Here is a 16,325-nt window from a genome sequence, read left to right as displayed (position 1 = left end):
TTTGATGAACCAACTTACCAGTAGGAGCAGAAGAAACCATTTCCAGTCAGAAGCCTCCTGTGACGACTGATAGGCCAGGCCTACTTCTGGAGTTGTTGCTCAGCCACTGCCCTTGTCGTTCTACACAGTGAACTTTAATGTTTCAAGTATGGATTGGATTGGATCATTCTCAGAATCTTTACTGTGGACAAGAAGGCTTTGGGTGATCTGGCTCAGCCTGCTTCCAGTCTCTGTAGTCCTGTGGTACTGTCTTCCTGGTACTCTGCTCTACTCAAGACTGGCCTTGAAATGAATCATGACTTTTGTACCCTCTGGGCCTTTTTAAGTACTGCTCCTGTGGCTGGAACATTTTCAGCTGGCTGTTTGCTATTCATGTTTTGAATTACAATGTAGATGTCACTTTTTCACTAGATTGTAAGCTTGTAGTAGAAGTGTCATATATAACTGATTCATTGTGTTCACATCAAACAGTGCTAAGCACTCCACACATTGTCCTTCAATTGGTGGATATGTGTTATTAGGTGTATGGAAGGGAAGCACTCATTCATGATGTCACTGAGGAGTGTAGAAACGGATGAAAAGGAACTGTCAACTCTTTCCCTGCTATCCCTCTGAAACCCTGAGGCCTCTTTGCCATGTTCATCTAATCCTGTAGGCACTGTAGGCCAATTTAGGGACTAGCCTCCTAATTACACAGCTTGAAGACCTCATCAGGCAGATTGCTTTTCAGAGCCAACCACTTCTGTTATTAAGTAGCAAATGGTATTCACAGAAGTAGCACCTGATTGGCCACCAGAGCATCTCTTAGGAGGCAAGAGGAGGTATTAACTGCTTAATTTTTTCTTAGGAAGTTGGAGTATATTTTCATCTTTCAACTAAAGTATCTTTGCCATTTCTGTAGTGTGCAGTTCCTTGGGTTTTGGGAAAAGCTTAACCAGCATGTTGTCAGTAGAGGACTCATGTAGAGGCCCAGTGAGGAAGTGTGAGTTATGCAGTCTTTTGAATTTCTTTATCTCTTCTGCTGTGTACATTAAACAAACAGCTCTAGCTAAACATTTCCTTCCTCCAGCTTTAAAAGCTGCCTATAAGTACTGAGGTTTGTAGCTTCAAAATGCTGAGCTAATCCTCCTTGTGTTTATAGAATTCCTTTCTATTTCATGTGCAACTGGCTTTCCTTCCATATCTGAACATTTCTGTGTCATGCTGTTGGGACACAGTACATGTATAATCTTTCAAACACGTTGAAGACAAAAACTGTGTTGCATTTGTTGAGCATATATTCTGCTTGATAATGGTGCACAGAGTTGCCCTCTTCCCTAAACATGCCTGAAGCTACAGTTAATGATGAGAAAGAAGAGAAGTGAATAAAAACTTAGCATCATTTGAACAAAGCAAATAACAGCAACAACAATACACCAGCAGATTCCATTATTTGTCTGTGGATGGGAAAGAACTAATGTGCACCAAATCTCTGCCATGTTGGTAGTTACTTTCTTACAGCTTCTTCCACACCATCAACAGTGAAAATCAACACTAGTGTTCTGTTTTGTAGATGAGGCAGTAGAATCAGAGAAGGAAAATACCTCCCCTCGCTTCACACTGCTGTTGAACATAGCTCTGCTTGATGTGGAGACTTGTACTCCTTTCACTGTCCTCCATTAACTCACCAGTGTCTTTTGTGTCTTCCATGTGAGGAGTTTCTATGTGGAGGGTTGGGAACTCATTGGTGAGAAGAGATACTAGAGGTCTGTTTTTGTGTGCCTTTTATTCTAGAGACTCACTGAGGTATAAAGAAATGTAAGGCCAGTAATTGATAAGGTACTAACAGTTGACTCTGAATTCTCAAGAATATGTTTACCTGTGTACAGACATGTTACCATCCCTTGTTCATTATTGTGGATTAGCTTAAGAATAACAAGGGCAGGCATTGCTAGTTGATAGTGGAACTTTTCTCTGCTGGTCTCCAGATGGGGTCAGTGATCTTTTTCAGTACACAGTTTTCCAGCAGCCATAACCAGTCAGTCAGTATTGAGAGCAGGGTAACCAGTCTGCCTTGTGATGCCGGTGAGTGTCCCCCTCCAGTGATGGAGTAAAGGCTAAAGATAAGGGATGGTATTGTATATCTGTGTGTGCCTTTTTTGTTTGACCCATGAATAGTTTAAACATACTGTTAGGGAAATGATTATAATCATATTAATAACTGTATTATAAGTAAATGTTATAATCATAATAAGTGATTTCGTGTCAAATGAAAATATACATACCTAGAAAAATTAGAAGACTTACTTTCGGTAAGTTTCTTTATGAGAAATCTCAGCTAACATTTTCCCTGAATATGAAGACATACAAAAACTAAACGTAAAATAAGGTTTTGAAGTAAAGTCAAGAAATGCATTTTCTAATAGGTTTAAATAGGATTACTAATAGTAGTCATTCAGCAAGCTTTTACTGCACACTTGCTTAGCACTTCACTGGAACTGTGCCTTCCACTGTGAAGGTGCAAATAGTGAGACATACTTCCTGCCTAGCTTGATGTTGGTATTGAGTACTCTTGTACTTATTTTATGTGCATTAGTGTTTTGCCATGGGTTTTGGGTCCCCTGGAGCTGGCGTTACAGACAGTTTTGAGCTGCCATGTGGGTGCTGGGAACTGAACTCAGATTCTCTGGAAAAGCAGTCAGTGCTCTTAGCTACTGAGCCATCTCTCCAGCCCGGTAGTGAGTACTCTTGTACCTCCAGGGGAAGGCTGCATGGAACTACTTGGACCAGACTGAAGAGGAGTTTGGTGACAGTAGGGTGTGGTGGCTTGAATAGGTATAGCCCCCATAGACTCGTGTATTTTGAATGCTTGATCCTTAGGGAGTGGCACTTTTAGGAGGCGTGGCCTTGTTGGAGTAGGTGTGGCCTTTTTGAAGGAAGTGGGTCCCTCTGGAGGCAGGCTTTGAGGTCTCATATACTCAAGCTAGGCCTAGTGTGACAGTCTCCTTCTGCTGCCTGTGGATTAAGATGTAGAACTCTCAGCTCCTTATGTCTGCCTGCATGCTGTAGTGCTTCTCACTATGATGATAATGGACTAAACCTCTGACGCTGTAAGCCAACCTCAAGTAATTGGTTTCCTTTATGAGAGTTGTCGGGGTCATGGTGTGTCTTCACAGCACTGAGATATAGGGCTGTCAGAGCAGTGTTTTCTTGGTTATGGAGCGAGAAGCTATAGAAGGTTGGGGGATGGGAGATAAAGCTTCCTCTTTAAAGTGAGGGCTCGCCCTTTGCTTTTAACTCTATGAATGGTTTTATGAATGGTGGTCATTCTCTGCAGAGAGATATTTACTTTATTTCTTTGCCTACTGTTTGTTTTTACTTTATGTGTATGAGTGTGTTGTCTGCTTATGTGTGCACCGTGTGCATGCAGTACTCACAGGGGCTAGAAAATGGTATTGGGTCTCCCAGAATTGGAGTTACAGGTGGTTGTGAGCTGCTGAGAACCGAACTTGGGTACTCTGTAAAAGCAGCAAATGCTCTTAACTGCTGAGCCATCTCTCCAGCTCGATCGATACACACACACACACACACACACACACACACACAAACATACACACACACACACACATACATACACATATACACACATACACACACATATGTTGTTCATTTCTTTATGTAGTAATTACTGAATACATTGAGTTGAGGATCTGTTAAAAAGAATAAAGACAAAGTCACATTAGACTAAATGCAGCTCAGCCTCTCCTTACCCCTGAGAGTAACTGAAGTTTGATAGGTTGTCTCTTTTTTGCATCTTTCTTGGGCTGTCTATTCTAAAGGATGTGAATATACCCTGTAGACCTGTGGTTCATAATAAATAGGTGGTACTTGGTTATGTCAGAGACCCCTTTCTAACACTGAGAGCCTATGGTCTGAGGCACCATTTAAAACACTTACTGTAAATACTTATATTCTGTACACACTTAGGTTCTACACATCTGTATGTAGATGTTCTGGTTTGTCATTTTGACTTCATACAGGTGTAGAATTAAGGCCATTTAAAGATGAAATGAGTAAGTTTTTAGATACCTCTGCTAAAACAGTAACAGTGAAATGCTTGGAAAAGTAAAATAGGTGTGTACCACCCTCCATGCCTTTCAGACGTTCAGCTGGAGGAACTCAAGGACAGGACTTGGCCTTTGAGTTCAGATGGCAAGGATCAGCTCTGGAACATGTCAGAAGCCTTGTTCTTGTGAGTCCATGTCTTCCACCCCCTTCCTGTTGCCTTTAGGATTGATATAAGGTGCAGTCAGCATATTGTTAAAGTATGAGGTTGGACATTTAGGAAATCTGAAGTTCCTGAAGGATGTTAGGAGGACAACAGTGTGTCAGTATAATCTTTACATTAACTCCGCCATTAATTTGAGGACTTTACACATTTTCAATACATGGATATGGTTTGTTCATACGATAGCTGCTCTTGATTGGATGTTAACTGTGTGCTAGGCACTGAGTTGGATACATTGCTTTCATTATCTCATTGTTTTTGTGATGTTTAGGTACCATATCATCTCAGATTATGAATGTTCAGATTTATTGCTCAGGGTATGTGGTCCCAAAGCTGGATTTAAACTGAAGTTTTTATGATTCCAAAACCCATGCTTTTCTCCTAATCACTCCGCCTTTGCTGTGGTGCACACCAGTGGAGGTTTACTGCTTATTCCAAAGCATGAGTGAGTTTGGTATGAGTGTAGATGCGAATGAGTTAAATTTATTTACTCATTCCAAACTGGCACTGGTATATTTTGAGTGTAAAATGTCAACTGGAATTTTTAACGTATGAAATCTTTCATCTGTCTTTACACCAATCTTTGCACAGACCAGCCCTCCTCCCTTGAGGATTTATTGTGGTTTTGATCTGTGTTGCCTCAAACCATTGAAATCTTTTCAAAGAAGCAGAGCTGTTTTCTTTTTCTTTTTTCTTCCCTTTCTTTTTTTCCTTCCGCAGTACACTGGTACCAGGAGTGGACATGGCTTGCTATTCAGCTTGATCAAAGCACTCTACACCAGTGTAACTTCCTGATCTTACTGGTAACAGAACTAAATGTTTCCATGTTCTGCCAAGATGGGTTGCCAGTTATCGACAGAGGGCTTGCATCTGGTAATAATTATTTACTAATTCTGTTTACCTTTTGATCTGGTTTTCAGTGTACAGCTGCAGCTATCAAGGCTATAAGAGAAAGTGGAATGAATCTGAACCCAGAAGTGGAAGGGACACTAATTCGGGTACCTATTCCTAAGTAAGTTTGGCTGAAATCCATGTTTTTCAATGACGCGGGATGGTTATCTTTGGGTGGAAACTAGTACCTCGAGACATTCTTGGGCCAATGGTGTGGCTCCCTTACCTGTATCTTTCATCCTGGCTATGCTGTGAGATCAGTTTGCTGATGCAGACTTGTGTACTAGATGCTGGTCGACAGCAGTAAGTTTGTAGAACACCTTGTCCTCACATATTCTGCTTGGCAAGTTAGGACAACTTAGCACACCAAGTCATTGCAGGTCAAATGAAATAAATTCTAGGAGGGAAGAAAAGCCACCAGTCTTCAAGAGGGAGTGATTGACGGGCGTGATAGTGGGAAGGGCAGCTTTATCGTGGGGTGTCGTTTAAGGAGTTAACGTTTCTGCTGAGAGAAGATGATGAGGCGGAATCATCAGCCCGGAGGAACCACTCCAAGAAGGGTGAGTGGCAAGCACAAAGGCTTCAGCTCAGCAAGCAGCTTGACACTTGTCAGCTCTGACCCCACGTCCCCTGTCGGATTTTTACATTCCTCTTTGGTAATTGAAGAATTAAAGGCATAAGTCCCGAGTAGTGGTTTTTGTTATGTTTTTAATGGATTTTTAAGTGAATTAGAATAGATCTTTGTTCCTGAATTTAGAAAGAGAAGACAGGGCTCATGAGATGGCTCAGTGGGTAAAATCCTTGCCATAGAAGCCTGACAATGAGTTTGATCCCCGAAGCCCGTATACCAGTGAAAAGAGAGAACTGTGCCTCCACGCAGTTGTCCCCTGGCCTCCACACATGGGCCGTGGCAGCAACTCCCAATAGGTGTAAGTTAAATTTTTTAAAAAGAAAAGATAATACTTGGGAAGTAGAGTCAGAAGGATCACAACTTCAAGGGCCAGCCTGGCCTACACACCGAAACTCTTCCTCAAAATAAAGAACCCACAAGATGGTGACATGTTTGAGTAAAAGAAAAGCAGCTGGTGTGCTGAAGCCCAAGAAGGTAGTGAGAGCAAGGGCTGGACTAGTCCTTGTAGCACGAATCTTAGAGTCTTATTAATAAAAACAAACCTGGAGCCAGGAATTGGGGTGAATGCTGGAAGATCAAAGAAGCAGAACAAGCCACAGCCACCTCACCTTGCCAATTCCTCAGCTGGTCCTGTTTCCTCAGACTGGATGCCTCTCAGCTGAACTGCTGCTCAGAAGCCTAAAAACTTAACCAGCTCTAGTTCCTCATCCTCACGCCTTAAATACCTTTCTGCTTTCTGCTATCACTTCCTGGGATTAAAGGTGTCACCAAGCCAGGCTGTTTCCAGTGTGGCCTTGAACTCACAGAGATCCAGATGGATTTCAGCCTCTGGAATGCTAGGATTAAAGATATGTGTGCCACCATTTTCTGGCCTCTATATCTAGTGGCTGTTCTGTTCTCTGACCCCAGATAAGTTTATTAGGGTGCACAATATTTTGGGGAACACAGTACCACCTCAAGTACTGATGGTGGAGGCTTCACGGCCATGAGAGGAACTGGGATTTCTTCTAATGGTAACGAGACAGGGACTTTGGAGTGTCTCTGATTAACGAGAAATTTAGGGGACGAAGTGGACATATAAAGAGCAGTAGAGTCATGGCATCCAAGTGAGACATGACCCGTGGTTACACAGCAGAACTAAGCCCCGTTCCTACACAGTGCCCCACACTGGGTCACTTCGTTTGGCCATTCAACAAATATTTATTAAATACTAACTGTAGGCCAGGTCCTTTCCTAATTATTGGGGTACAGCAGTAAACAAAGTAACAAAACTCCTTGTTCCTCTGGAACTCATCTGATAGTTGAGCAGATATAATAAGCTCTGGTAATGGTAAGGCAAAGAGCTGGAGGAGGGCTGGCAGGGTGGCTCAGCAGGTAAGAGCACTTACTGCTCTTGCAGAGGACCAGACTTCAGTGTCTGGCACCTACATTAGGCAGCTTACAACTGTTTATCTCTAGTTCCGAGAGATCTGATATGCCCTCTGACATTGTCTCAGTTACTGTTGCTGTAACAAAGCACCGTGACTAAGGCAGTTTCTCCATGGGCGGATAGTTCCAGAGAGGCAGGGACCTGTTCTGTTGTGGCAGGAGCATGGTGGCACTGGATAGCAGGTGAGCGTGCACAAGCAGGAATCAGAGTGTAGAGTTAGGGTGGCAGAGCCTTTTGTGAAACCTCAAAGCCAACCCACACCTCCTCTAACAAGGCCACACCTCTGAATCCTTCCACTGTCCCACCAACCAGGGACCAAATGTGCACAGCATGAGGGCCATTCTCATTCAGACCGCCACAGGCCTGTGAGCATATGCCACATGAACTAACTCATGCAGACAGTCACACATACAGAGAACTTTTAAAAAATCTTCTTTAAAAAAGTAGAAATTTGGGGGCTTTATAGAAGCAAGCTTCAGGAAGGAAGGGACATTCAAACGATGTAAGCAAATGAATGACATCTTCCAATAACGAGAGGAAATAGAATGGCTGGGGTTCCTCTGTGTCACCTGTCCTCCCGTGCTTCTTTGTAGGAATTGCTTCACTTGCTATATGACCCTTTTAACGTCATTTTTCCAATTAGAAAAGTTTAGGCTCTAAGAGGTAAACTAGTGCTGCCCATGTTTCCTTGGTTACAAAGTATCATAGCATCAAGATTTTTTTTTTCCCATGATGAAGTCTTACTACATAGCTAGGTTTTTGAGATCATCCTACCTCAGCCTTCAGAGTACTGTGAGTGCAGACGTGCACCACCACACTCAGCTGTGAGAACCAGCCATAACACTGAGGAAAGTAAGACCTTCCTTGACTGAACTTTTATGTGCTGTATGGCCAGGGAAATGGCTGTGTTCTTGATACTGTATAAAACTAAATTAACACTCTGCTCTGAAATCTTGTGAACTGGACATAACCTTGTGTTTAGCACCATAAGGACTTGGGTTCAAGTTCAGTACATGTTTGCTTGGGAAGTATCTTCTGAGCATGTATGTATACTGGGCTCTGCTAGGGACACAGAGACCTTATGTTTGCTCCTAGGACATTTGTCAGGCTCCTGGTTTGTATTACCTCCAGCTTACTGGGAAAACTACTGCGACCCACAATACAGACAAAAAGTCCTGAAGCTCTGAGAAATAGAGATCGCCCATGATCACATGACCAGTATTGGCTGGCAGGATTTGAGAATCATGAGTTTTTCTGTTATTTTCTGTTCAGATGAATAATTCTGGAAAGTGCTGAAAGTAATTATGACTATCAGAAGCAAGATTTACAAATGGAGGGCCTGGAGAGGTGGCTCGGCAGCTAGGAGTGCTTTCTGTTCTTCCAGAGGACCCAGGTTCAGTTCCTAGCACCTTGTCAGACATCTTACAACTGCCTGACCCCCTCTTCTCACCTCATTGAGTACCCACACGTTTGGCATATGACTACAGACATAAACACACATACATGTAAGTGAAAAAAAAAGAAACTTAAAAATTGTTTTTAGATAGTAAAAGAGGACTAGGTTGTAGGCAGCATCTTCATTCTTTGGTTCGTAATCTCCTGTCCGTAGTCTTGCAGGCCACTTCACGTTTCTTTGTCTTCCTCATGGACCAGATCAAAGGGCTGCGCTCTGTCTGCAGGTCCCTTTGCAGTCCCCTCATTTTGCAACACTGTGAGCTTGTGCTGCTGATGTACACTGTTGACTTGGGTTCTTTCAGAGCAGCCCGAAGGCTTGTCACATTTTCATTTGAAAGCTCGGATCGACACAACACACATCTCTGCAACCCCACTGGAGTTAACAGTTGCCCTTGGTGTGTCAAATGAGAGTTTGAAGGGTCGGTGTGTTTAACTTGTGTTTTCAAAGACGTGGGGTTCGTTACATTAGTTTTTACATTATTTTATCTTGGCTAATGGATGTAATCCAAGAGAAAGTTGACAGACCAAAACCCTCTGCTCCTGCAAACCTCATTTTTTATATACTTTCTTCTCCTTGACAAGGTGGTAGGGTCATGAGGCCCCTTACTGAATTATGCGTTTGGTAGTTTTCCAGATAAAAAATGAACGGTCTGGTCTTTATTATGGAGGCTGTGTCATGTGAGGGGATAAAAGTTTATTTTAAAGTAAAAGGACCAGAGTTTTCATTAGGTTTTGTCAGTGACTCCCGTGTGGCTCCAGCAGACTGTTGTGTTTAAGTTTATTATTTGTAAAGCAGGTGAAAGAGTATACAACGATAGGCAGAGATTTCATGAGATGAAGAGAGACAATAAATGGCGGGATCTCTTTAAAGAAACCACATACACTGTTACTTCTGTAAACAGTGAATAATAAGGAGCGAAGAAGTGGGTACCACTCTGCCTGGAGCTTCCAAGTGCCTGATACACAGGGAAGCAGAAGACCGCAGTGGTTAGAGTTAAAGCCCGCCACCACATATATACTGAATTGGGATCCAGCTCTTCTTTTTGACTGAATGACAGTAGCAGCTCTTTCACCTCTGAGTCTTGGAAAGTTCATCTGTAAAATTAAATTCATGGGAATTATTTATGTGGTCATTGGGAGATAATGTGATAATGTACTTGGAGCCATTGATGCAGGGTCAAACCCACTTGATGGTATCAAACGCTGCTGTCTCCTTCATTGCCTTTCACAAGCAGGCCAGGGCATCATCCCCTTTAGGGATAAGGACAGAGTCAAAGGCTGTAGCTCTGGCTCTGGGTATCACAGCAAGTCATTGGCACGCGCATACACACACACACACACACATACACACACACACACATGCACACGCACACGCACACATGCACACACACGCGCGCGCACACATGTACACATGCACACACGCACACACACCAAGGCAAGTTTGGGAAATACAAGAGAATAATAAGAAGAAATCTCTAAGATCCGTTTCTGTTTATGAAATTGCAAGTGTAGTTATAGGAAAATTTGTCTTTTCTGGCCATTTGTGACTCTTGTACCTCAGAATCATCTGCATGTTTGCCTTTGCCCTGACTCTGGTTGTCCAACTGTAATTCTGCAGCAGCTCTGAGCTTCTACCTCACTTTGTCACACTGCTGTGAGTCTTAGTTCTTTGAAAATGAGTTTACTGAGCTCATAGTTCTCTGTTCTGTGAGAAGGAAGGAGAAGATAAGTCCCTTGGAGGAGGTCAGGCCAAAAGCAGAGCAGTCCTTTTCTGTTTTTGTTGTCGATTGGAGATCAGCTCTGTGGCCAGGGTTGTTTGGTTTGTTTCGAAACAGGGTCTCACTATGTAGCATCAGCTACATAGTGTAGACCAGGCTGGTCTCGATCTCCTGACTCTGCCTGACTCTGCCTCTTGAGTGCTGGGACTAAAGGTGTGCACCAATTATACTTGGTGGCTGTAGGAAAATACCATATTATTTTTCAGAAAATAGCTTTGGTACTGTTTTCTCCCCGAATGAAGCAGTGTGTTCATGTTTTCTATGAAGATTTCTTATTCTTATCAGGAAAAGGTCTCATGTAGCCTAGGCTAACCCCACACTTGCTAGCTAAAACAACTCTGAATGTTTGATCCTATGTGCACCACCTGGTTTATTCCATATTCTTTTGTTTTGTTTTTGAGACAGGGTTTCTCTGTGTAGCTCCAGCTGTCTTGAACTCACTCTGTAGACCAGGCTGGCCTTGAACTCATAGAGATCTGCCTTCCTCTATCTCTTAAGTGCAGGGATTAAAGGCTGGCACCACCACCACCTGCTTCCTTATTCTTAAAGGTTCAGTGCTTGTATTTTAATGTATTTAGCATTAACTAGTTTCCAAATTCCAGATATCTTGTTTTAAATTGTTTTTCTTTTGGTAGCTTTTTAAAACAGATTTGTTCAGTTTAGTTTAGTCATGAGAGTGTTTTGCCTGAGAGTATATGCATGTGTACAGCATGTGTCACTGGTGCCCATTGAGATCAGAAGAGGGTGTCAGATTCCCCTGGAACTGAAGTTATGGTGGCTATGAGCCACCATGTGGACAGTGATTAGCCTACCTGAGTCCCCTGCAAGAGTGACCAGTGCTTTTAACTGCTGGGCTGTTTCTCCAGCCTCTTAACTGTGTTTTAGTTCCTGTAAATTTTACAACTTTACTCCAGGTCCTGCTGAGAGCAGAGAGGTAGGGAAGTTGGGGGTGGGGAAAGAAGTGAATGTGGGGCCTGGCATTGCTCTTGCTGCTTGATTGTGTATTTGCAGCATCACTGCAGTGCCCAGTTGCTTAGAGATGTAGGTGTTTCAGGGCTTCACAGCCATCTGCAGCTTACCTGGGTGACCCCTCCATTGTTCCACAGAACCAAACCTGCTGTTGTCCTTGGAGAAACCTCTCTAGTATTTGATGCCTCCTCTGGCTCACTGCACGGAAGGTGACGATGTGTGCTCTTTGTTTGCCTCATTTCATTCTGCTCTTCCCTGTTCTTATGCATAAGCACTGTAAACCTTCGAGAGTTTGTTCAGGTTCATTAGCTAGGACAAGCAGAATTAAAAAGGATCCAGATTTGGGGCAATTTCAAATCAGATTTATATTCTTGCATCTGTATACTTTTAAGGGTGCCTTCTATTTTACATTTGCTTGTTTTCATAGTAAAGGGTCCAGTGATCGCTATTTTAAAATTTAATTATATAATCATCTTAGTTACTGTTTTATTGCTATGAAGAGATAGCATGAGCAAGGCAACTTATAAAAGAAAGCATTTAATTGGGGGCTTGCTTACAGTTTCAGAAGTTTGATCATCATGGTGGGGAACATGGCAGCAGGCAGGCATGATCGATGGAGCAGTAGCTGATAGCTACATCTTGATCTGCAGGCAGAAAGAGACTGGGCCTGGTGTGGGCTTTTGAAATCTAAAAGCCCACTCCCAGTGACACACCTACTCCAGCATGGCCACGCCTCCTAATCCTTCCTAAAGAGTCCACTAACTAGGGTCAAAACACTCAAGCCTGTGAGCCTGTGGGAGCCATTCTTCTTCACCATAATAATACAAACTATGTAGAATAAACTATTTCCAGGGCTTGGAGAGATGGATAGTTAAAAGCATTTTCTGTTCTTGCAGAGGACCCAGATTGAGCTCCCAGCACCCACATGGTAGCTAACAACTCTCTGCAACTCCAGTTTTAAGAGATCCAATGTACTATTATGGTCTCTGTGGACATCAAGCATGGGCATACATGCAAGAAAAAAACTCATATCCATAAAATAAAAGTAAATCAATCTTAAAAAAACAAGTATACCAAGATTTTCAAAGCTCAAATCAAGAGACACAATCTGACAGTGGGTTTATATGCAGTGCTTTAGTTGGGCAGTCTGGAGTATAATACTTCAGAAACTATTTAACTCTAGAGGTATAACTCAAGTTTAGTAAGATGAGCACATTTTATGTGTATATGCCGGGTCTGGTGGTCCATACCTTTAATCACAGCATTCAGGAGGCATAGGCAGACAGATCTCTGTGAATTCAAGGGTAGCCTGATCTACATAGTGATCTTCAGGCTAGCCAGAGCTACATAGTGAGACCCTGTCTCAAAAATAAGTAAATAAATAAAAATCAAGTGTACACAATGGTAAGTTCATCTAAAAAAAAAGTCAAATGTACATGATGGTGAGTTTAGACAAATGTATATGTCCCTGTAACTACCATTCCATTCAAGATATAAAGTAGATTTTATTTCCCATCTCCCTCTTGGCAGGTCACCTCCCACCCATCCCTGTCTCCTCCTCTGATACCAGACAGCCACCATCTACCTTTATAAGAGTGTAGAAGGGTTTGGTTTTTTCGTTTTGGGTTTTAGCTGCCCCCGTCACCCCCCATAAATAGAAAGTGTGTCCTGGACATTCATTAACTTAACCAAAAGGTATTTGCTGAGTATGTTCTAGATGCAAGCATAGTTGTAGACACTGAGGGTAAAGTAGACAGCAGGCTAGACAAAGCCATACACCATACATAGGAGGAAATGGTCAGTAACTCATACAGAAGGAGAGAGAAGGGGGCTATGAAGGAAAATGATTTGTTCTCTCTCCTGCATAAAAGTGAGGCAGTGACGGAACAGGCCGCCATGCATGGACCTGATGAGGTTGGTGATTCAGTGTTAAGGACATTCATGCTGTCTTCAGAGGCGGTCACACAGCAGAGAACTGAAGCTCGTGGGAGGGCAGAGTGCCCTGTGTCTAACTGAAGCAGAGGAAACCCAAGTGTAAGGGCCCTGAGGGAGGCTGACCTGGATGTTTGAGAAACAGCATGAAGTTTTGTGGCTGTAGCAAATAGGTTAGGGAAGAGAGCTAGGGGGTGGTGTCGGAGTGCAGCGAGGAAGCTGAGGTCCTTAAGATTTTCACTAACTGTGATGAGGATTTTGGCTTCTACTTAGAATGAAAAGAAACGGTTAAGGATTTTGAAGAGGGCAGTGACAATTTTCCTTAGACTCACACTGGCTGCTGTTCTAACCCAGGGATGGCCTTGGTTTGGTGTTGGTGACAATGGATTCTGGATTAGTTTTAATGTTGGGGCCAGGGAGGTGACTCAGCTGGCAAGCCTGACAACGTGAGTTTCATCATCTGGATCCTCATAGTGGAAAGTTGTCCTCTCACCTGCACTCATGAGCTATGGCATATGTATACCAGCCCCCAACACACAGATAAGTAAATAAAAATGTAATAAAACATTTTAACAGGAAGACTTGGTTTGTTAAGCTCACGGTGGAGCATTTACCTAACATGCATGAAGGCTTAGGTTTTACCCTTGACCCTCAGCCAGCACTGCTTTTTCCCAGGAATGGGGACTGAACAGAGCTTTGCATATGCTAGGCAAATGTTCTATCCATGAACTCTCTTCCCAGTTGCTCTGACATGGGAAAATAGCAGCTTGGATTCGCCAAGAAACAGATACCAAGACAGGATTAGATGTGTGAGATGTTCAGGGACACCTGTGAGAGACAGGGGAGAAGGAGGCAGCCCAGATCTGACAACCAGTCTGAGAAAAAGGCAAGGATAAAGGTTAGGAAGGATACTTCCTATAGTACAGCTAAGAGAAGTCCCAGCCAGGCTGCTGGGTGATCCTGGGCAGAGCCCATCCCTGGAGGAGGCCTGTGTTAGTTAGTCCTGTGCCAGGAATGATTGGTTATTGTCTAGGAATAGCCAGGGAGTCTGTTTAGGAATGATCTCAGTCAGATGTCATGGAGGGTTGACACTGTGGGAGCTAGAAGCTGTGGGCATCTTTGCCCCTCAAAGCCAGTCCTGGAGAGGGCAGTCACAGTGTTATGTGTGCCTCCCACAAGACCCTAGGAAGTGCTTAACTTTTTGAATTTGATCTCCTTATCAGTATAACAAGATTAAGTACCAGTGATTTTAAGGAGTAATCAGATATTATATGTGTGACTTCTTCCTTGAGGCTTGTCACAGGTACTTAATACATTTAATTCCTTGTCTTGTGGTGTTTGAATTAATTCTCCTGGTTAAGCAATTCTTGGACACAGTTTTGTTTTTTTTTTAAATCCTGATTATTTGGGAGTCAAATCAAGGCTACTTTTCTTTTTGTTCACAGATTCTCTTCTAGTCATTAGCACTTTCTTTCCTCTTCTGAACTAACCCATCTCCCAGACACATGTTCATGGCTGTTTTCTTTTTTGGCTCCACTTTTAGGGATGTGAGGAGTTGAGTCATTATGTTGTAATTATCTTAGAATTTAAGTTTTTCAGGAGCACTGTAGTTTCATTGTTAATAAGCACTTGGTTTACTCTTTGAATATGAATTACAGTGAATAAGACCCTTTGGAAGGTATATCCAGATAAAGTCTGGTGTAAATTGGCTTTATGTTTCTGGTAAAGGCAGAGATTCTGGCTATCCTTGACATTTCCAAACCAGTGATCTGTTCCCCCTAATGTAGGGAAAAGGGGCTGGCTAAAGAAACCTACCCTGACCCTGGAGCCCAGAACTAGGGAAAGATGGCTCAGATCAGGGCAGAGAGAAGCACAGTTTGACTCAGTCAGATCAGAGCCATCTCTGCCCCTGGCCAACTGACTTGTGAAACTAACCAATCACTGGTTGACTCCGCCCCAAGGCATCCTATATAAATTGCCCTGCCTGGTCAGTTAAAAAAAACTATTCTCTCCACCCTGGTAGAGGCAGCTACTCTCCTGGACCGCTCCTTCCCAAATAAATCTCTCAAAACAGTTTTGGGTGTGAAGATCTTCATTCACAGGTGTACAGAAGATCCTTGCTGAGATGTCCCTCAGTGGATAGAGCAAGAAAGAGCTGAAAAAGTAACACTTTTCTCTGGAGCCGGAGGTTTGCTACATTTCTGCAGGGGCTTCCTTTTTGGCAGAGTGAAGCAAAAGAAGCAACATCTTAGGCCTGAGAAGCAGAGCTCTGCTGCTGGGAAGCCCCCTTAAGTGGGGGCTGAGCAAAGTTCAGCTGTAGCGGCTCTCCAGGAGAGGAGCAGGGTTGCTATATCCTGTGGGAGACCATCCCCCACCACACCAGGTATAGCCTAGCTCACATGAACAGTCAGGATACCTTTCCTTGCAGAGCTCCTAGCAGTTCTAGGCCTGACTCTCCTGAGCAGTCAGAAAAACTTCCCTTCCAAGGCTGAGCTGTCTCTTTGCAGCACCAGCTGTCAGAGTTGTCATGAGCAGCTCCAGGTGTCTGGGACACCTCACTCTCCAGGGCTGCTGTCTCATCACAGCTCCAGCCATCGCCTGACTCCCAAGTGGTCAGGCTACCTCTTCCCAGGGCTGCAAAACTCATGTTTTGGTGCCGAAATCTGGGACCAAACCCACAGAGTTGCAACAAACTTACTTACACCTAAGGCTCATCATTGGATATTTGCTATCATTAGCTCCCTCTTCCTCTGTACATGTTGGATGGTAGAGCTGATGTCTTGCTGGCTTCTTCCCCCATACCAAAGTTCTAAGGTGATCAAAACAGAATGCCCAGTAGAATCAGGCCAGGGAGTCCCCAAGTGTGATGATATATTACACGGGGAGACCCCAAGGTTATCCCGTGCATACAGGGAAACATGCTGGCATGCTAGGCAGATGCAGTGGTGGGCTGGCAGGCAACCCGCCTGTTGT

At 43.4% G+C, this 16,325-nt stretch overlaps 1 protein-coding gene across 3 annotated transcripts in view; it reads left to right on the top strand.

Moving 5' to 3' along the window:
• Positions 1–16,325, top strand: part of Mrrf (mitochondrial ribosome recycling factor) — a 61,255-nt gene that overhangs the window by 19,446 nt on the left and 25,484 nt on the right. For all 3 annotated transcript variants that reach the window (XM_028886121.2, XM_037204477.1, XM_028886120.2), the window contains one exon: positions 5,188–5,279. In XM_028886121.2, the coding sequence (XP_028741954.2) occupies positions 5,188–5,279 (92 nt within the window). The remainder of the gene's footprint in view (positions 1–5,187; positions 5,280–16,325) is intronic.

This window comes from Peromyscus leucopus, chromosome 4, assembly GCF_004664715.2.
Source record: "Peromyscus leucopus breed LL Stock chromosome 4, UCI_PerLeu_2.1, whole genome shotgun sequence".
Taxonomy (NCBI): Eukaryota; Metazoa; Chordata; class Mammalia; order Rodentia; family Cricetidae; genus Peromyscus; species Peromyscus leucopus.
Note: the sequence above shows the minus strand (reverse complement) of the source record. Positions and strands in the feature narration are given on the sequence as shown.